The sequence below is a fragment of the Drosophila biarmipes genome, chromosome 3R (assembly GCF_025231255.1).
Source record: "Drosophila biarmipes strain raj3 chromosome 3R, RU_DBia_V1.1, whole genome shotgun sequence".
Lineage (NCBI taxonomy): Eukaryota > Metazoa > Arthropoda > Insecta > Diptera > Drosophilidae > Drosophila > Drosophila biarmipes.
The window spans coordinates 15,799,248-15,819,076 of record NC_066616.1 but is presented as its reverse complement, the minus strand read 5'-3'; the positions used below and the strand labels follow the sequence as shown (position 1 = coordinate 15,819,076).

The 19,829-nt window shown below is 43.6% G+C and overlaps 8 protein-coding genes across 10 annotated transcripts; 4 read left to right on the top strand and 4 right to left on the bottom strand.

The window, feature by feature from the left end:
- Positions 1–1,072: 1,072 nt before the first annotated feature.
- Positions 1,073–7,257, bottom strand: LOC108031896 (vacuolar protein sorting-associated protein 16 homolog). Of its 2 annotated transcripts, none has more exons than XM_050889330.1 (10): positions 7,092–7,257; positions 6,837–7,026; positions 6,514–6,784; positions 5,765–6,453; positions 5,575–5,702; positions 5,362–5,510; positions 5,018–5,301; positions 4,365–4,954; positions 4,102–4,294; positions 1,073–1,762 (listed from the first exon to the last, which is right to left on the bottom strand). In XM_050889330.1, the coding sequence occupies exons 1-9, from the start codon at positions 7,145–7,147 to the stop codon at positions 4,150–4,152; spliced, it is 2,502 nt and encodes an 833-aa protein (XP_050745287.1). In that variant the 5' UTR covers positions 7,148–7,257; the 3' UTR covers positions 1,073–1,762; positions 4,102–4,149. The 2 variants fall into 2 exon arrangements, with proteins under 2 accessions (XP_050745287.1, XP_016961152.1); XM_017105663.3 differs by lacking the exon at positions 1,073–1,762 and adding an exon at positions 2,016–2,617.
- A 43-nt stretch (positions 7,258–7,300) lies between these two features.
- Positions 7,301–9,347, top strand: LOC108031897 (tryptophan--tRNA ligase, cytoplasmic). The gene is made up of 4 exons (XM_017105664.3): positions 7,301–7,598; positions 7,677–8,088; positions 8,330–8,909; positions 8,968–9,347. The coding sequence occupies exons 1-4, from the start codon at positions 7,400–7,402 to the stop codon at positions 9,070–9,072; spliced, it is 1,296 nt and encodes a 431-aa protein (XP_016961153.1). The 5' UTR covers positions 7,301–7,399; the 3' UTR covers positions 9,073–9,347.
- A 667-nt stretch (positions 9,348–10,014) lies between these two features.
- On the top strand, positions 10,015–11,981 carry LOC108032047 (protein Fer3). Its single transcript, XM_017105860.3, has 2 exons — positions 10,015–11,488; positions 11,549–11,981. Exons 1-2 carry the CDS (start codon positions 10,824–10,826, stop codon positions 11,685–11,687), a joined length of 804 nt encoding a protein of 267 aa, XP_016961349.1. The 5' UTR covers positions 10,015–10,823; the 3' UTR covers positions 11,688–11,981.
- A 49-nt stretch (positions 11,982–12,030) lies between these two features.
- Positions 12,031–14,173, bottom strand: LOC108032046 (ATPase H(+)-transporting accessory protein 2). The gene is made up of 3 exons (XM_017105859.2): positions 14,014–14,173; positions 13,437–13,789; positions 12,031–13,000 (listed from the first exon to the last, which is right to left on the bottom strand). Exons 1-3 carry the CDS (start codon positions 14,054–14,056, stop codon positions 12,434–12,436), a joined length of 963 nt encoding a protein of 320 aa, XP_016961348.1. The 5' UTR covers positions 14,057–14,173; the 3' UTR covers positions 12,031–12,433.
- A 202-nt stretch (positions 14,174–14,375) lies between these two features.
- On the bottom strand, positions 14,376–15,782 carry LOC108031201 (uncharacterized). Of its 2 annotated transcripts, none has more exons than XM_017104425.3 (5): positions 15,563–15,782; positions 15,408–15,495; positions 15,127–15,183; positions 14,877–15,062; positions 14,376–14,809 (listed from the first exon to the last, which is right to left on the bottom strand). In XM_017104425.3, exons 1-5 carry the CDS (start codon positions 15,700–15,702, stop codon positions 14,594–14,596), a joined length of 687 nt encoding a protein of 228 aa, XP_016959914.1. In that variant the 5' UTR covers positions 15,703–15,782; the 3' UTR covers positions 14,376–14,593. The 2 variants fall into 2 exon arrangements, with proteins under 2 accessions (XP_016959914.1, XP_016959913.1); XM_017104424.3 differs by having other exon boundaries at positions 14,376–14,824; positions 15,563–15,779.
- A 431-nt stretch (positions 15,783–16,213) lies between these two features.
- LOC108032147 (uncharacterized) lies at positions 16,214–17,037 on the top strand. Its single transcript, XM_017105988.3, has 2 exons — positions 16,214–16,453; positions 16,520–17,037. The coding sequence occupies exons 1-2, from the start codon at positions 16,269–16,271 to the stop codon at positions 16,947–16,949; spliced, it is 615 nt and encodes a 204-aa protein (XP_016961477.1). The 5' UTR covers positions 16,214–16,268; the 3' UTR covers positions 16,950–17,037.
- LOC108032146 (mitochondrial dicarboxylate carrier) lies at positions 17,012–18,024 on the top strand. Its single transcript, XM_017105987.3, has 2 exons — positions 17,012–17,448; positions 17,560–18,024. Exons 1-2 carry the CDS (start codon positions 17,012–17,014, stop codon positions 17,999–18,001), a joined length of 879 nt encoding a protein of 292 aa, XP_016961476.1. The 3' UTR covers positions 18,002–18,024.
- On the bottom strand, positions 17,991–19,704 carry LOC108032145 (uncharacterized). The gene is made up of 6 exons (XM_017105986.3): positions 19,417–19,704; positions 19,128–19,364; positions 18,926–19,066; positions 18,714–18,869; positions 18,195–18,650; positions 17,991–18,133 (listed from the first exon to the last, which is right to left on the bottom strand). Exons 1-6 carry the CDS (start codon positions 19,630–19,632, stop codon positions 18,014–18,016), a joined length of 1,326 nt encoding a protein of 441 aa, XP_016961475.1. The 5' UTR covers positions 19,633–19,704; the 3' UTR covers positions 17,991–18,013.
- Positions 19,705–19,829: the final 125 nt, after the last annotated feature.

Below are 19,829 nucleotides of genomic sequence, written 5' to 3'. Positions count from 1 at the left end.
TGTAGTATTTTTGAAAAGAGTCACCTGATCTCGACCACGAAACATAACTTTGTTTTTATGGGCTGCAATCAAAATTTATATGCAGAAATGTTAGAGCTGCAGGCTTGTCCCGTGGCTAAAAACGGGGGGTTCCAGAATGTATCGCACCGGCTATTAATAACAATTCTGGCAGAGGCCGTCGCATAAATTCAGCCCAGCCAAAAAATGTGTCACCCGTGTGGGCGGTAAATGGCCAGCCGCAAAGCGGTCCAAAGTGAATAACTAACGGCTCTGCATTCGAGTCCAGATCCAGATTCAGTCGGAGCTGTGTCAGCTGCAGGACCTATACCGCCAGGAGGATCAGGGGGAGCTGAAGTAGCAGCTGGGGGAGAAAGGCAACTCAGCCACAGGCCCAGTTTGCGGTGTTGCCTAGGCCGGAGCCGCCATCCGAAAGTGAGGCAGTCCCCGGAAGAGGCCAAAAGTGTTGCAGGCAACTGAAATGGGTAAATATTCTCTACTTTTTTCGCATATAAATATGAGCATAAGAAAATGCTTATGGCGCTTAGGGGCAATAGGGATATTGGCATTCATTGCAGTCGGCCACCAGCAGGATTGCGTCCTTTGAGCCTGCCCGCATTCTGTGCCGCCAAAAGGATATTCACACAAACAGATGTCGCATTCAAGTCCTCTCAATCTAAAGTGAATTTCAATTAAAGCTGGCATTGTGCTGAGTAAACTCTATGGAATTTGTATTTAATCTTTAATATAAGGTTTATTAAAAGTGGAAATTATTCAAATGTTTTCAAATGTTGGTATGCCACAATGGCCAATTGCCAATCTGATGTAATTTTTAGGTGACTAAAAGTTTGCAGTGAAGGTCTTTCCAAAAGCATTCATTGTACTTTAAGGTCAAAATATTTAGTGTTGCATACTTTTGAACACCAAACTTAAAACTTGTCAGTTAACATTTTTTTATTAAACCTAATAAATTTGATTTAATTTAATCTTCAAAAAATGTTCTATCGTTTAATTTTTATTTATGGTATTAAGATCAATTTCCTATGATTTAAATAAAGCTTCTTTGAACATTTGTATTATTATATCCTTGGGTTTTAACAGACTACTATAACGCATAAATTTAAAATGAATAATGAAAACGCATCAACTGAACGCATTTCTACAAACAGCAATATTGCTGGCAATAAAAATTCTTATTTTCGTCCCGCACGTAAACAAATCATTTCGTGTGTTACCTGCGAAAAAATGGCATAACTTTTTTGCATACGCCATTGGAGGATGGTCGGTCATAATAAGAGAGCGGCGACATCTGTTTTATATGGAACGACATCGAATGAAAGAAATACTTTCGTAAACAAATGAGAGGGAGATTTCCCAGCTGACGTCCTGCGAGGACACGTGAACAAACACACACGAATACGTATACGAACATCCAGGGATTGCCCAGATACATCAGATACACCGTATACACCAGATATGTCCTTCGCTTGTTATATGCTAACATCGGGCCAACATTTGCGTTTGACAGCTCCAGGCGATGGCTTTCAGCCACGGATGATGAGCCACTGACCAGAAGGAAAAGCTGTCTGAAAGTCCTGGACCTGGATGTGGACAGGGATATAGATATGGAGCAATCTCGGCCTCCATTCAGGGATGATAAATTGTTGCTCTCGCCGGGCTGACATATTTTTCGGGGTCTTAAGCACGCAGTGAAAACAAAAGCTCCCAAAATGTGTTGGCCTTGAGACGGTCCAAAAGGGAAGTGCTGGGTGCGGAAAACAGAGGGAAAAAACCCAGTCTTAGTATAAAAAAATATTATTACTTCATGTGTCTGCCTCTAAGCCAAATAAAGTATCAAAAATTTGGAAAAAACAAGACCATTTTACTTCATTTAAGAACATTTTACCTTAACTTAAAAAAATTGCAATATTTGTTAATATTTTAAAATTTGTTTGTTTTTTAAAACATTTTAAAGCATTCTCAAATTACGGCTAATCGAAATCTATTGTGCTTGATTTAAGAAGGTTTTGTCTTAGTTAAAGAACTTTCTTTTTTGACTCATTTCTATGACCAAACATTATTAAGTTAGAACATTTTTCTTAAGTCTAAACTATTTTTTCCCTGTGCCCATAAATACATATACAAAGGGGAAAGTTTTGGACAAGGTGGGGTCTTACGGGCATTAATAATGCACAGGGACGGAACGGGGGACAGGAACGTCTCTGGGGTCTTAGGCGTGACCACTGCCTCCACCGCCGCCTCCAATGTCCGGTGCAGGCAAAATGCCTTGATTTATTCCTTTATAATATTCCCCTTTAGACTCGCCGGCGGTTCTTAAAGTGTCCTCTGTGCGCCGCGCCGAGTCCTATAAATTGAGGCAAAGCTCCCGTCCGACGTTGCAGTCGCCATATTTCGCAGCAGCAGGGTTTTATTTGGCCCTGCTGGTCTGGATGGCCTGGTTTTTTGGCTCGCCGCCAGAAATTCGCCCTGACATCTCTTGTAATTTCTGTCGCTTTTGCGAGTTTATTAAAAATATAAAAATGCAATGAAATAAAAAGCGCGGAATGTGGCAATCAATAACACGGATGGGGACCATAATATCGGTGGTCTTCCGCTGACTCTGCAAATATATGTACGAATAGTTGGTAAACAGTTTGTAGTTGGTGCTTGTTGGCTTTCAATTCAAAGTGTAGTAATATTTGTTCTTTGCTGAAGGCTATCGGAGCGAAATTGATATGTTTTTTGGGGGTGTTTCAATTATGTCAGCACGTACCGCCCATGGAATATTAATTTGAGAATAATCCATTCGTGGCAAATGCATGTTTGGCTTTTTAGAACGCAATATCCTTTTAGTTTGTCATGTCGCCTGTGACATTTAGCAAACGAAAATCCATCGAAAAAGTCGTAGGGCAGCTGCAAAACCGCAGGCAAAAACCACCAATGGTTTGCGACTGTCAGCGAAAAGCGTTTTTTAAACAACGGCCGAAAATTGCAAATAAATTTGGCTCACCAGCCCCGCGAATCGAACATCGAATCGGACATAAATTGCGGGCAAAATGGAAGTAACAGGGACAACAGCGGGGAAAATATGGAGGCCGCTTTGAAAATTGGCCAAGGAAATAGGCGGGGAGTATGCGTTAAATTTACTAAAAATTAAGACTAATTGGAATTCCGTGTTCCCCAAAACGGCTTCCCCCGTAAAGTCGGAAAATACCATGCCACTCTGCGGCTGGCAAACGTGTTTTGGGCAATGTCAACTACTAACAGCCAGCCAGCCATCCCCAAAAGTCCTGCCTCTTCTCAAGACCGCCTCCATTTTCCATGACGCAATTCACATTTTGAACCCAATAAAGGCGTCAACATTTGCCATTTTGTGTTTTCAGAGCCGGGCTATCCTGCCAAGAAAAAAGGGGCCAGGAGTCGTCACAAAAATACTTTGCTTTTTTCCTTGGCTTCCTTTGGGTCGTGGATGTGGCACTGATTATAAATTTTATTTACACAGGCGTCGAGCATCGGGAATTCGCGTTTATGGTCCGTATAACGAAATTGTCTACAAATTGCGGGGGGCCAAGCCGAGTTACTTATGCAAAGGACAACGCCATTGTGTGTGCGTTAACTGGGTTTATAGTTAGTGTCGGCAGCTCAGTGGCTGGTTTTTAGTGGGGCAGTGCGGATGGATTGCTGGGGGATGTCCCTTTGGGGATAGGTGTTCGGCAACTTTAATAGCTTCAACGCAGAGGGCAGGAAATGCAGCAAATCAAACTTTTTTGGCTTCACTGTCCTTTGTGGATCTTAGCTCAATGAAATAAAAAAATATTCAAGACAGATAAACAAAACATAAATAGCACTATAATAAAATATATATTAGACTAGATATAAATGATAATATAATTAAAAATATTAGAAAGCCTTTTTTAAAGCTTAATGTAAAATCAAAAACGCGTTCCCACACACTTAAATTACTTAATTTGCAGGTTTAAATTGAAGACCATAAATTTGTTAAAGGCATACATAGACATAAACAAATATCCATTAGATACTTTAAAAGCCTGACTTTTTGTGTAAACAAAACTCAGAGCTTTTTGTATAGACATAAATAAATACCTTTTTTATTATGTGCAATTGTTTTGATTATAAATAGGAATGTTTGGACTACTTTCCTTCCAGCGTGGCAATGCAGTTGCAAACTTTGTTGAGTAGCATGCCACTGTTCACGATTTCAGAATTCTTTTGAAGTTCAGAAAGACTGTGAACATCCCTTTGCTCGAAGGCGAAATCGATGGCTTCGTTATAAAGTCTGTGGAAATTTAAATGAAATTAAATCATTAAAAGAGACACAATTTTATATCATATGATATTTCACTCACTTGGCCCGCAAATACCACATGCCCCTGCGATTGTCCCGACATTTCAGTATGTACTTTCGCGCCTCGCTTACGTTGTCCTGTTCTAAGCACACCTGCACAAAAGGATCGTACCCAATGGGACTCTTTTTACTTTTGGCCAGCTTCTCCAACTCGTCCCACTTGTGTTGCCTAGAAAGTACTAGAATTCGCAGCCACCAGAAGCGCCGGTCCGGCACTTTGAAATCACTCCTGATCCGCTCCGCCTCTTTTAGTTGTTCGATCCGCAGCAATTCCTCGATGGTGTCATGTATTGACAATCCATTTAAACTGGCGTTGTATTTAGTGCTCAGCGTTTTCTGAAGCTTAAGCAGTCGGCTGGTCTCGGCACACAGATCAGCCTCCAAGGTACAACGTCCCAGAGCATAAGCATTGCCAATCATCGACAGATTCGACTCCAGACCTTCTGTTTCAATGGCATTTTCAAAGTGATACTCTGCGATTGCCTTTTGATCGTCCTCGGTGTTGTATATGCCATAGAGACCGGCTCTGTTGGATTCCCGCATTATCTTCTTGTACATATTTAGCGCCAGCGGATGGTCCCTGATGGTCATCTGAAAGAGGGCAATATATACATATCACGAAATGCATTAATTAAACATAAGGTAGTGCCTCACATGTAAATTAGATAGCATCATGTGCATTTTCATCTCCAGGAGCACTTGAGTGATCAACTCAGTATCCCCTGATTGCGTTGCGCTGCCTACTGCCCGATCAAACTTGCGCATTTTGAGTAGAAGTGGAACGTGAAGGGAAGCGCGAGGTTCCAGCTCCAGCAGCTTAATGGCCAGATCATCTCGACCAGCCTGATGGGCCTTTGCCGCAATATTGCAAAAGGAAATGCCTTCCACCGAGGGATTCTTAAACTTTTCTGTAATCTTTCGCGCCACTTCGATGTCATCTGGAAAAATTTAATTGTTAAATTAATAATTCTGAAGATAAATATACAAACAACACTCACTGGGATCATTCATAACTTTGTGGTAAGCCCAATGCTCCAAAATCCAGGATTCGGACAGGTTCAAGTGCTTCGCCACTTGTATGGCGATGGCATAGTGCTTTCGAAACACCAAACGACTGAGAATTACTTCCGTATTTAGATGTGAAAACCTGAAATCGACATTTATATTAAACCAATCCTTAGTTCTTTACAAATGCAGCAAAAGTAACCTACTGTTTAAAAGTGAGCGGCATGGCAATCTTCTCATGTCGCAAAGTGTTGAGAACCCTCAATATTCGCAAAATACGCATATATTCATCGGGGTTGTGGTCTCGTATAAAGCCTTTGCCAAAATAGGCCGTCTAAAAGAAACCAAATTATTTTCAAAGACCTATAGATATAAAAAAAATCGTTTGTAGCTCACCCTGAGCAAACTCTTTTGAGTCTCTGGGCAAAATTCAAAGGAAGCCGCCTCGATGCATTCGTTCACTGCCAAGTCGATCTTATCCCGACACATGCTGAGATACTCATCCGACTTGTAAGATTTCTCCTCGAACTTTTTCTGCGCCTCGAAAAGATAGCTGGCCGGCTCCTGACTGTTGACCGCAAAGATATTTTCCACGCACTTGGGAAGTCGCTGGATCATCTCGTGCGAACTTTGAGTAATAATGCGCACGCCATCCATTTCGGCCACTAGAAACATGACAGGATCGTAGGGGAAATCGCTGCGATCTGCGTTGCGATTTACTATTAAGAGGTAAGATGGATAGGAAATGACCACCGCATCCGCTTCGCTGTTGTCCGAATTCATGATCCACTCCATTTGCAGAGGCATATCTTTTCGTCCCGTATCGAATTCGCAGTACTTTTGCCGCATGTCCACGCTGCCCAGCCAAAGAAGACCGGTGTTGGTATACAGAGCCAAGTTCTGGTGGTTGTACGACACGGATATCTTTATGATTCGATCGTGCGGCTTCTCAAAGAGATTGGCGGTAATAGTGCCAACAGTTTCGCCGGGAAAGAGCTTGATGACTTCTCTATCCCTTCCCAGAAGACAGTAACTATTGCGTCCCTCGGTTACAATCTCCCAACAGGAACAGTTGATGCTGGAATCTGTGGAGGAAGATTACAAGATTATAATCTTATGATTTTAATTGGCGGCAAATGATTTACTGGGAATATCTGGAAGTTTTCGTTCAGTCTTGCTACTGTTCTGCTTGAGAAAGATGCGGCCTGATGTGGTCATTACAGCCACTCCGGTTCCAGCGGAGGACTGGAACACCTTGGCCTCCACGATCTTGGTGACACTCGCCTCATCGCCGATGCTGTAAGACTCCTTTTCCTTGCCAAACATGTCGTACACAAAGACAGTGGCATTCTCCTGAATGCAGATGAGCTCCTCCGTGTCCGACCAGCCCATGGCAACTAGTTTGCCATGGTTCCACTAGAGGGAATGAAAACATTTAGCCAATGTTTTTAGTTTTAAGACTACTCACCAATATGTGACCCGTTTCCCGGCCGGTGGTGTCGAAGATGCGGATCATTGGTCTAGCAGTGCCCTTAACTGGCACCAGCTTGGTGGGATCGCGTGTGGCCGCCAGTGGTCCTCCATAGGGAGCCACCTCCACCCACATGTACTCCAAGTCCAGGTCCAGTGGCCAATCGGGCGTAGCCAGTTCCACTTTTCTATGGGATTAGTGGGCGTATGCTTTAGTTACTTTTTATGGATTACTAGTTTTGGTTTCACCCACCTGTAGTAATCAGGTCGCACCTTGAACCATTCACCCGTATTGTACATAATAGGCATGATGACTGCGCTTTGAAATCCTTAATTTAGCCGAAAATCATTAATTCCTCCGCTTAACAATACGCTTGCATTCTTCACCCACAACTTGCAACTCAACAGCTGATTGGCAGAGTTGTCACCTGCACACATCGATAGTTAAGCTATCGACAATCGATAGACCACCAATAAGCGCCTCGTTTCACATGTGAAGGGCCCAATTTCACTGGCCAGTATTAAATTATCTGTTAAATCCTGTAAAATCAGACTGACCAAATGGCGGACACCAAGGAGACTATTGTCGAGGGCGTGGAGGCGCTGACGCTGAACGGAAAACCGGACGCGGAGCCCGTGGAAACGGGCACGGATGCCCAGGCGCAGGAGGGAGCCACTGCACCCGCCGAAGACGACGTCGTGGATCCATGGAATGTGGCCAGCAGCAATGACGCGGGCGTCGACTACGATAAGCTGATAAGTAAGAGGGCTTTCACGGAGCAATTAATTTGTGTACTTAATCAACTGATTTAATCTCCCAACTAATGACACGTTGCAGAACGTTTTGGCTCCAGCAAAATCGATGAGGAGCTCATCGCACGCTTTGAGAAAATCACGGGAAAGCCCGCCCACCACTTCATCAGACGCGGCATGTTCTTCTCTCATCGGGATCTGCACACGATTCTCACTCTGCGGGAACAGGGCAAACCCTTCTACTTGTACACAGGTCGTGGTCCTAGCTCCGGATCCCTGCACGTCGGCCACCTGGTGCCCTTCATCATGACCAAGTGGCTTCAGGAGACCTTCGATGTGCCGCTGGTCATCCAGCTGACCGACGACGAGAAGACCTTGTGGAAAGACCTGAAAGTGGAGGATGCCATCAAACTAGCGCGCGAAAATGCCAAGGATATTGTGGCCATGGGATTCGATGTCAATAAGACATTCATTTTCAACAACCTGGAGTTCGTAGGGTGAGTAAATCAATTAAAAATGGGTGTTTCTTTGGAATTCAATAAGAAAACGATATTACTCATTTACCAGAAGAGTTTCACCTGACGAACAACTTGATATATGCATGTTTTGTATAAATTGCATCATCCTTTTACTAAAAGCATTCCTAAAGGACGCACGTTGTTCGATTTTAAGATGTGTTTCTTTCTACCACATATTTTAATTTTATATACCCTCTTAACGCATTCCTTTTACCTACAGAAAGTGTCCTGCCATGTACCAGAACATCATTCGCATCCAGAAGTGCGTTACCTTCAATCAAGTGAAGGGCATCTTTGGATTTGGGGACTCGGACATCATTGGCAAGATTGGCTTCCCGGCCGCCCAAGCAGCTCCCGCCATCTCCAGCACCTTTCCCTTCATCTTCGGCAACAAGAAGGTGCACTGCCTTATTCCCTGTGCCATTGACCAGGATCCGTATTTCCGCATGACACGCGATGTGGCACCACGTCTGGGATTCCCCAAGTGCGCGCTTATCCACTCTACCTTCTTCCCGGCACTGCAGGGCGCCAAAACGAAGATGTCAGCTAGCGATCAGAACTCAGCGGTGTTCCTGACAGATACGCCCAAGCAAATTAAGAACAAGATCAACAAGTACGCCTTCTCAGGAGGACGGGTAACCGTCGAGGAGCACCGCAAGCTGGGCGGCGTGCCGGAAGTTGATGTGTCCTATCAGCTGCTTAAGTTCTTCCTGGAGGATGATGCCAAGTTGGAGGAGGTGCGAGTGGCCTACAAAAAGGGAGAGATGCTCACGGGCGAGATCAAGAAGCTGGCTGTTGAGGTACCACTCTATAAAAAACTTAGAGATTCATGTTATTAAATATCCGTTTTCCATTTAGACACTCACGCCCATTGTCGAGCAGCACCAGGCAGCCCGTAAGCTGGTCACCGACGAAGTGCTGGATAAGTACTTTGAACTGCGACCCCTGCAGTTCGGCAGTTAGAACTCCAGCCGAGTTGAAGTACCTGCATTTGCTTGACATCGATTCACATTACAGTTTATACGAAATTAGCTTAAATCGAACTAAGCGAGATTAGTTCAGCACCGAACCGACTAAGGCACTCCTATGTAAATAGCTATAATGAATTGATCTACGCCTGGGCTCTGAGCTCAAGTGGCGCCCACTTAATGCATCGTTTTACTCGCTATTTATTTTATTTTTTACGCACTCTGTTTACTTTTATAAAGCAGAAAACAATAAACGCCTTCGATTTGCAATTGCCAACGCAGTGACCCACATTTGTGTTGTAAAGAGGTCTGTAAATTTCCCTGGCAACCCGAAACCTAGAGCCAAGGAGAGTCTGGGAGAAACAAAGCGTCTCTCTGGGCTTCTCTACGTAGAACTGGGCGCATATTCATTTCCGATTCCCAGCAAGAGGCTCGCTCTGGTAAACCAGCTAACAAAATACCTTGCGACTTCGCAAAAATGTAAGTAATTTCCCATTTTCGATTGTGTGTGTTTGCGGGTAACCAGAGATCTTGCACATGAATTGGATTTCGCGGGCAGGGTTCACAGTAGTGGGTTGTTATTTGGAAAATATAAAAATACAACAAATTTAAATTCAGAATATATATAGAAGACTTTTACAACCTCTTTAACTTATAAAGAAAATGTAATATTTATCCATTTTTGAAAAGATTAATACGCATTCAAAACTAAATTTATTAAATGCTTTTTATATTATGATATTTTCTTATTTCTAATAATTAAACAATCCGTAAACAAATATAATGATTTTAATATAAAATATCACTCTTATAACAAACTAATTCAGTATAAAATTAAGGATATATGACTGTTTATAATCTTAAAATTAGGTAATGATAAAAACCAACATCGTTTTAAACCATTTTTTTTTAAATTAATATGGGTATAACTATGACTTTAATTATTAAATTTTATAATTTTTTATTAAGAAAAAAAACGTACTTGTTGATTTTTTAAATTTGTACAGGAGTGTTCACTGACCATGTATGATGTAGGAGAAAACGAATTAGTTCAAAATTAGAATTGGGGTACCATTAAGCTGGGGTACCTAGGCTGTATTTTCTTACTCCCGTATAGACGTATATTCATAACTGGGCATATGGATATGTATTTTTTTTAATTAAGTCAAAACACTTGTGTTTACATGCGTCGAAAATACACGCTTATGTGCTTAGCTCCAGTGTGGGTGTTTGTATATAGCGATCGAAAAAGAAAAACTCAAAGTGAAGTTGTGGCGACGATCGTCGATCGCTGATCCCAGAGAGGGACGACGACGGCATAAGTCGGACGCAACTCCAGCCTGCCACACGCGCCTCGATCTCCAGCCGTCGGAGTCGAATCGATCGCACAATAGCGAGGAAATTAAGCCGCTTTGTTTGCACACCGCTCTGTACCTGTGACAAAAGGATCCTTGACGACAAGTTGGTCGCCCATAGATCGCTATAGATCACCTGTTGACACACGTACAAAGAGGTGGCCCCTTAAACTAGACGAGATGCGGCTCTCATCAACCCCGGATGAGTAGTCACGTCTCGAATCGGATCGATGGATGGTGAGCCATTCATCACGACGATTGGCAGACTCTCTAATGCACTAAAAATAAGAAAGAAAAATACAAATAAGCAAGAAAAGCGAACCGAGTCCAGGTAAACCTGCAGCAGTCCGGCCAGAACTCTCGATCGGTCATTCGAAAAGCGGCTTAGGCGATGACGGATCAACTGCTGAGCTCCGCGGCCAGCGCTCCGGGGGATCCCCCGGCGATTCTGGTGCCCGTGCCAGCCTCCACGGGCGGACCCTATTTGAGCGGTGGCTCCGAGGGCGAGCCGGAATCCTCGGAACAGCCCGTACTTCTCGAACTCGGTGCTCCCCAATCCGCCAGCTGCCCGGCAGTTAGTCTCAACTATACCCTGACCCCCGATGGAGGAGGTCTGCTGGCCTATGCGCCACCTCACCCGCACAGCTATTCACCAAACTATGGCTACGAGAAAGAGCCACCCAACTTGGGCCTTTTACCACCCACATACAGTGTGATCCCGCAGCCGGTGTCGATGTGGCATGCTGGTCATGCTGGAGCCTCCGGATCGCCAGTGTGTCTGGAGAGCAGCAAACCCAGTGAGCTAGTGCCACCACCCATCTACATGAGCTACGGCGGAGGTAGTATTGCCAACAGCACGGAGGTGGACATCTCCAAGGAGCACAATCCCGCCTGGCGGGAGAAGGCTCTGCAGATGGAGAAGGACTACAGACGCACCGCCTGCGATCGGGAGAGAACCAGAATGCGGGACATGAACCGAGCTTTTGATCTACTGCGCTCCAAGCTGCCTATTTCCAAGCCGAATGGGAAGAAGTACTCAAAAATTGAGAGCTTAAGGTGAGTAAAAAATTTTTGCTATTCTTATATAATATATTAATCTAATATATCGCTATCTAGGATTGCCATCAACTACATCAATCACCTTCAGGCCATGCTCCGGGAGAGTTCTGTGGCTCAGAACGGGAGTGGATGCTGTGCCTGGAGTGGCGGGAGTAGTTCACCCTATGACAATGGCAACGATCATTGGGGATCGTAGCTTAAAAATATGTTAGACCTACGAAATTAATTTGATTTGACGATGGCCAACTTTAAAAATGTACTAATAAGGCACCGATTCCAGTTAAAGGACTTCTGAAGTAAAGGATTCAATTTTAGTAATCTTGAAAATAACTTCGGTTTAGTTTTATTGTGCAGTATGCCAAAGAATATGCACTGGAGGGTCAAACAATTTCTGTTCAACTAAACTATTTTGGAAAACTATAGCTTTAATTTTGTATAGCTCAAACCTGTTTAATCTCTTCATAAGTGCAATAATAAAATAAAATACCAAGAATATATCATAGTTATTTACTGCCCACCCGAGAACTGCATCCGACACCTTGTCTTTTTAGGCTATATATATTTAACGTTACTTGTTAACACTTCACATTTTGATAATTTACATATGATGGATCGTTTGAAGAACTGACTGACTTGGCGAGTATGTTGTGCATATTCGTATATATATAAACCTAAAAAGTACAACAAAACAGGAAAATGTAACAAATTACTATGGAATTGTCGCTCGGCCGCAACTGCATCGAAAACTGATAAGTTTGCTAATACTTATGTATAGATAATTAAACCAACTACTGCGACAGCTGGACGCGCACACACACACACACAATTTATCCGCTGTTGGATTGAAGTAGAAGTTGGCCAATTGCAACTCAAAAAGGGGACGAAATAACAAAGCGTAACGCAAGCTCCTCTCGTTTCTCCGCTTCTCAGCTCCTCCTGCGTTTAGTTATCCTTCTTGATGCGGGTGGAGGTCATGCGGTAGATGATGGAGTCCCTGCCGGGGTCCATGGCAGCAATGGCGTAGCAGATGGCCAACAGCGACAGGCCAAATACAACCATGAACCAGAGGATGATGTTGAAGATGACCGGGTAGTCGCTGTTGTAGTAGACAGCCAGGTTGAAGGGGTTGGTGGTGGAGGCAGCGAGGGCGTCACGCTTGGCGCGCGATGCCGCCACATCCTTCTCCGTGGTCTGCACAAACAGTACCGAGTCGCTGGACTTCTGGGAAGCGGCCAGCAGGCGACCAATGGCGGCGGACAGCAGTTTGTTGGCCTCATCCACAGCAACGGACTTCTCGCCATGAGCCTTGGCCACGCCATCAACGGACACGCGAATCAGCAGGACATTCGAGGGCTTGGCCATCTCGGCCAGATGATCGGCGGCACCGTTGATGTATCCAATCTCTTGCAGGAACTGCTTGTCGGCGGTGTGCAGAGAGGGGTTCAGGTTCTTGGTGGGCTTGGCGGCCGGGGCCTCGAAGTCACCGAAGCAGGATTTCCAGGCTTGAACCTATAACAGAAAATATGGGTTAATAATGACTTGGCATTGGCATTTTTTTGCAGGAGAAACCACATCAGAAATTGAATAATTAATAAAACAACTAATTGATAGCTAATTAAATAATTAGTGATTATCATAACTATTATATTCCATTCCAAAGATGTATACGAATTTGTCATATGACTAATTATTAAGTGTCTAATATTAAATGATAATAATTGATTAACTGTCTTTTTCGTTTGGTGAAGAATATTTTTTGAGCGCCTTCTGATAAGAAATACTATTGTGAAAAAGGGCATTTTAGTAGGGGTTTTAAAATATCTATTTTTTTATCATGTGATGTCTCTTTATGTTTTCAAGCCAATAACCATTTTGACCAGCTTTTCAATGTCATGATTACTACTTCTCACTCCTTATATGGTTTTCCCCTTGGAGGAGCACTTACACCATCGTCAAACTGCTCGAAGTTGATGTCGCAGACGGGCTCGTTGGCGGCCTCCAGCTCGGCGGCCAGGGCGTTCAGGGAGGCGTCGGTTCCGGTTCCAGTCAGCTCGTAAGACTTAACGTTGCCGGCGGTGGTCACGTGAGCGATGCCCTGGACATGCACCACGATGACGCCCTTGGCCAGGTTGAAGGGATCGTTGATGGTCAGGCCGTTCCAGTTGGAGTCGCCGGTGACGGCGTTGCCCAGGGAGGCGTAGAGCACATCGCCCACGTAGTGGCTCTCCAGTGCATCGTTGCCCTTGAAGCTGATTGCCTTGGGGCGATTCAGCACCGTGAATTCGCCAGAGGCATTGACTGTGGAATAGGGAAATATACTTTAAAGTATTGTGCCAACAGCTATACTCATCTCCTTTGTCCCAGATTCTGCGCATGCATGTGGGGACACTCAGAAGTCCCAAGTTTTGGGTGTCACCACCCCCAAGACGAGAATCGATGAGTACAGCGAATATCCACTATATTGCCGCTTTCCACCTGCTGCCAATGGACTACTCCTATTATTAAGTGACAGTTCTACTTACTAGCTGCTATAAACAGCGAGAAAATCACGCAAATCCGCAACATTTTCAGTTTTCCGCTGGACTTTTAATCATATGACGAACGACTGCAAAGAAAAACCTTTTCTCCTCCCCGAAATCTCCCTGGCTATCATGTGATGAGCACGGTTGCAGCGGGCTGTTATCGAATAGGTATGTGTAGGGCTGTCGTCGAGTTAAAACTATCGATTTCACTGATTGACTTTAAAATTAATATTTATTATAACACATTTTTTTAATAAAACAGAACACAATTCAATGAAAGCAATCTATAAAAATTTGTTTTTATAAATATAATATAATATAATTTACTTCTATTTGTCAAATGAAAACGCTCTTATATCAACTTTTACTGTTTTAAAGGACAATTTTTTTTTTAATTTGTCTATTTTTTGAAACATTTTTTTGTGTGATACTTTACAAAATTATAGATAATGATTGAAGACCAGACACCTTTAGATATACATGCATATGTATAAGAAACTTTACAAAGGTTTTAAAAGGTCAATATGCGGGCATTTACAAGTGTTTTTAAGATTCTTAAGCAATATAGTTAAAAATATTTCTAGGCGCGTAGAGCGTCGATTTCCAATCGTAGTTTCTGGATCCTTAGCAAAGTCAGTGTGCGCTCCAGCTTCAGGTTTTCCGTTTCAGTTTTCAAAAACTTGGTCTTGCTCTGGAACTGTTTGATCTCTGCTCGCGCCTTTTCCGCTCTCAGGGCGGCTAAGTTGTTTCTTGGCCTGGCCTCGACGATAGTCGCAATTCCATTGGACGCATTTTGCTGCAATATGTAATGCTGCTCCTTAAGCGTTAAGATGACTATTTCCCAAAATATATTGAATATTTACCTCTTTGCTTTCGTCCAAGTATTCAGCGTATTCGCGGTTCGGTATCTCAATATTAGAGATTTCGAATTCCATATTTTGCTCCTCCGGCTCTTCTGTTTTCGGTTTCGATCTGCGAATCTCCGTTTTTATTGTGCTCTGGGCCTTGGCACTTTCAGCCGCAGCAGCCTCATCCAGAATTTGTTGTATCTGGTAATGGGAGAAATATATACAAATTTGGTTTCTTGAGACTTCATGGGTTTCAGTGATTTACCTTAACAATAATCTCCTTGCCTTCGGTTTCATCTTCTTCGGTCGAAATTTTCTGGATCTGCATTATAAAAAAGGTTTTGGAGGGTATACATTTTTGTTATTATTTACTTATACTTTGGAATAATAAAATAATATTATTGGCATAGAGGAAGTCCCTTCAATTTCTCACTGTAGCCAAAAATACATACAGTGTAGATCTTTAGCATGTGTAAGTATGTACGATGTACATTGAACATAAATACATATGTATATGGTATGGATGTTGTTTATAAACAATGTTACCTTGATTCTGGGGCCCTCGTCCTGTTCTTTTGTCTCGGCGGATTGCAATATTACAGGAATTCTACTTAGCTTGGAATCGCAGGTTTGCCTAAAATTTAATGAGGATTACTTGACGCATGTAAACATTATGTTTAATGTATGTTTGTATGGTTTACCTGTGTAACGACAGACGGGAAAGCGCGGTATTTTGCAGAACCTTGTTGCAGTTGTGGCAGGTGGCCGAATATTTACCGTTCTCGAAGTTCGCAGTGAACCCATGGGTCCTGTAAAAGTCTTCAGACTTCTTTCGTGGCATTTTTTAATGCAAAATTGGCAATAAATTGCTATGTACTATACACGACGCACATAAAATGGCTTCTCTACAGCTGAAGGTAAAATCCACGCATCTCTGCTTCCGATAAGCATATATCGATTATATCGATAGTTAGTTGCTTTTCAAAACAAATCAGTTGAGTTTACTTTTATTTAAAATACAGGGGAATAAAAATAAATTAGTAATATAATAGTAAAATAGATTTACAAAACGCTCGAAGTGAATTATACATTGGTTTCCAAATTTTATGTAGTTCACTAGACGTCAACATATATAAAACCAAAAATAACATAAGACCATAAATACATTGTTGATACTTTAAAGAATTTTCATTTGTCAAATAGAAAACATGTTTTTTCCACTAAAATTATTTGTTTGACAATTTTTATAGTTTACTTAGTACAGGAGTTCAAAAAATCTAATCAACTAATTAATATTTAAATAATAGCGACCATCGATATCCGAACAGTCAGTGTTATCGATATTTCGGTTGACTTTACAGCGAGCAACACTTTCGCGTAATTTACCATAAACCGAATGTAAAAAAAATGTCGCTGGCAAAAAAAGGAAAACGCGCTGGTGGCGTTTCGAAAGACGTAACGTGGAAAAAACTGGGTTTCCTGCCGGCCTTTAAACAGGAGAAGGATGGCGGTGCCAAGAAGTACCGGGCCCTATGCATCCACTGCCGTAAATGCCAATCGAACACCAGTATAGACAGGCTGATTATCCATAGGTCCGTAGAAATAATGATTCCCGCTCTTTCCTACAAGTACAGTCTGTAAATGGAGTATGTCCGTAGGAAATCCTGTACCAAGTACCGAGAGGATCTCACAGAGGAGCTGGGCATAAAGGCAGAAGCTACGGATTCCTCTACGACGGAAGCAAACACAACCACCTACGAGCCGACCATTACAACTCCCCAAACCATCGAGTTCTCGACAAGCAATATAGTGGAGAAAATGTTGGACGAGGACGAGGGCAGCGGCCGCAATGCGGAGTCCACCCTGGTGAGCTACCTCACCGATCTGGAACAAGTGGTGCCCCATCCCGCGTCCGATGCCAATCGTCAGGCTAAGGACCTCATCAAGGCGGAGACGGAGTACCTGGTGGCCAAATCCGAGTACTTCACCAAGCTGAACGAGATCTCCGAACTGAAACGAACCGTCACCATGCTGGAGGCGAAAAAGACGCAGCTGGAGATCGCAAAACTGCGAGCCGAGTGCGAGTAGCCTAAGATTTTTAAGTACAAAACAGTTAAAATTTCTTCTGAATATATAAATTTGTAAAGATTATGAATAATAGCGATGCGGGAAGTTCGATGGAGCAATTCGTAAAGATGCCCGTGTATGTGGGCTTTCTGATCAAGATGACGGCGCAGTTGCTGTCGCATCCCATGGAGCTGGTTCGAGTCAATATCCAGGCAAATGTCATCCATCATAGTCGTCTGAGCATGCGAAATATGTTCCGGCTGATGGCCAGGCATGGATTACCCGGATTTTATTACGGCATAGTGGCCTCCGGGCTGCGCTGCACCGTGCACACCTTGTCCACATATACCCTATTCTACAATTTACGGGATAACAAGTATGTGCTGATGCTGAAGCCGTATAACACCAGTACGGTCTTGGGGGTAACCGGATTTTGGAGCGGTGTCCTGGCTACACCGTTTGCCAAACTTGCGGTCATTCGGCAGGCGGATCTGACGCGCGGCTCCTACCAAAGACGAAAGTAAGGAAAGGAAAAATAAGAAGGCATTTTCCGGTTTTACTTTCAAACCGGAAAACACCTGTGGTGTTTATATATATTTTCAAGCTTTACAAGCTTAACCTTCTTTTTTAGCTATCGGAATTTCTGGCAAGGACTCAAATGCATGTACAGGAAGGGAGGATTCGTATATTTATTTACCGGCTGGAAGATAAACGCCTTTTCCAGCACATCCGTGGCCATGCTGTACAACCCCGTTAGCGATAAGGTCCATACGCTGATATCGTGGTTCCACGGACTCGACGAGCCTTGGCTCAGCGATCTCATTACTATGGCTCTAACCGGCGGCATTATTACGGTCATCATGACTCCTGTGGATGGCATAGCCATTCTGACGTTGAACGAATCCTCCAACTATGGTCGCCACTCCTACGCATACATGTGCCAGAAAATAATAAAAAGACACGGCTACAGAGGCTTCTTCTTTGGATGGAGGCCGGCACTTATGGCCCTTGTACCACACACCCTGTTGGCAACAATAGTATATCGTGTATTACTAGATCGCTACTTATCATAAAGTCAACCATGTTTATTCCAAAATCTTGCAATGTATAATTGTCAGAGCCTCCGTGAATTCGGTTAAGTTAGGGGGTATTTTTTGGCTGTTCTCCAGTTGGAAGCTGAAGATTTCCGTGAATCGCAAAACAAGCTGTAGGGCAAAAGATTGTTAGAGGTAACCAAGAATAGCGGGCAGGGATATTGAACCTTACATTTAGAACTGGAGGCGCCCTTTCATGGGTTACCAGGCACTCCATCAGCACAGCCACAAACTTTCCATAAAACTCAGGCAGGTGCGGGTGGAGTGCTTGCAGGGGAATGGGCAAGATGCACACCATATAGCACCTTAGCATCTGTTCCAGCAGCTCGGCACACACCTCGGCGCCTTGGAGCAGTTTATCCGACTCCAGGACGAGCATTTGCAGGATGGCCTTGGCCCAACGAAAGCTGGTGCTTGCGTTCAACGCGAGACACTCTTCCCGGCAAGCCGCCAACTTATCCGGCTGGCTAATATCGGTGGCCAGAGCAGCCTCCACACTGCTGCGATTGATGGTAAAGTAGTAGCCCAGCCGTGTGATGACCTTCAGCAGGCAGATGGATATTTTCGGGCTAGAGGCCATGGTGACATTCTGGATGAGCCGGTCCAGCATGTCGTCGCATTGGTTCCACTGAGGTGCATTTAAAGAAATAGATTTTGCTTATGGAGGTACTACTATTTGTTGATTACCAACCGTAAAAGCGTCAAGATCGACAAAGTGATCCAGGCACAAATACATGCAATTCCAAACCGACTCGATTGCCTCAATGGACTCCATGTTGTAGGCATCCTTGAGGGCATGGTCGTAGATCACGCTGTGCACATTCAGCTCCTGAATATCTTTGGGATCCTGGAATATCAACTTTCTTATTACGGATTTTTGATAGAGGTAGGTGTTAAGCCCACGCTATATTTCAGCATCACTGAGAAGATCTTGACGCCCAGTTGTTTGTACATGGGATCGTAGCATTCTCGCACATTGAGGCCTACGGAAAGGGCGAAGGCGAGCATTTGGGTCGGCATTCTAGATTTTAACCCGTAACGAAGCTGCGAAAAAGAGACTTTAAGTAAAATTATCTTTAGGGTTGTATCAAGTGCTACTCCTAACTTCCAGATATCTGCCAAATCCATGCACCGCTCCCAGTTGCTTCTTCCAGCAATCCCTGTGAAGTTTTTTCTCGTAGTATCTCAGTATCTGGACATCCGTGGACTCCCACCAGTTGGCAGACAGCTTCTTGGCCAAATCATGGGCGTTTTTCAAAAGATTACCGGAATCATCCTTCAGTTGGTAAATAGTAGGAGACGCTGTCAATTCGCAAATTAGCAGGAGCAGCTTGACTTTCAGCTAAAATGTAACTAGATTGTATTTATTGAATAACAACTTTATGAGCTGCAACCTCTTCGTGTCCTGCATCGCCACTCTTTTGGAGGAATTCCTGCACCAAGTCGTAGAGCTTGGGCAAATCCTGGATAAGTTGGGAATGGTAGCTTTCGAATTGCGACGCCTCCAGTTGAATGTTGTCCAGATCTTCCTTCAACTCCGGCAGCATGTAGAACTGCACCAGGTCACACATGTGGGCCACGAGGGCCTCGGTGGTGTCATCGCTACTCATTTTGTATTTAAGTAAATTTAACAAAAATTAACAAAATCTAAGGTAAACAATAGTGCCGGCAACTTTCGATAACACTTTTATCGACTATCGAGTTAACAGAATGTTAGGCATTGTTTTACAGTCGCTGACTTACATCAAGGTGGGCAAAAGAGAGTTTTTGGTATTTGTTTGGCGGCCTTTAGTATTTTTTGATCATT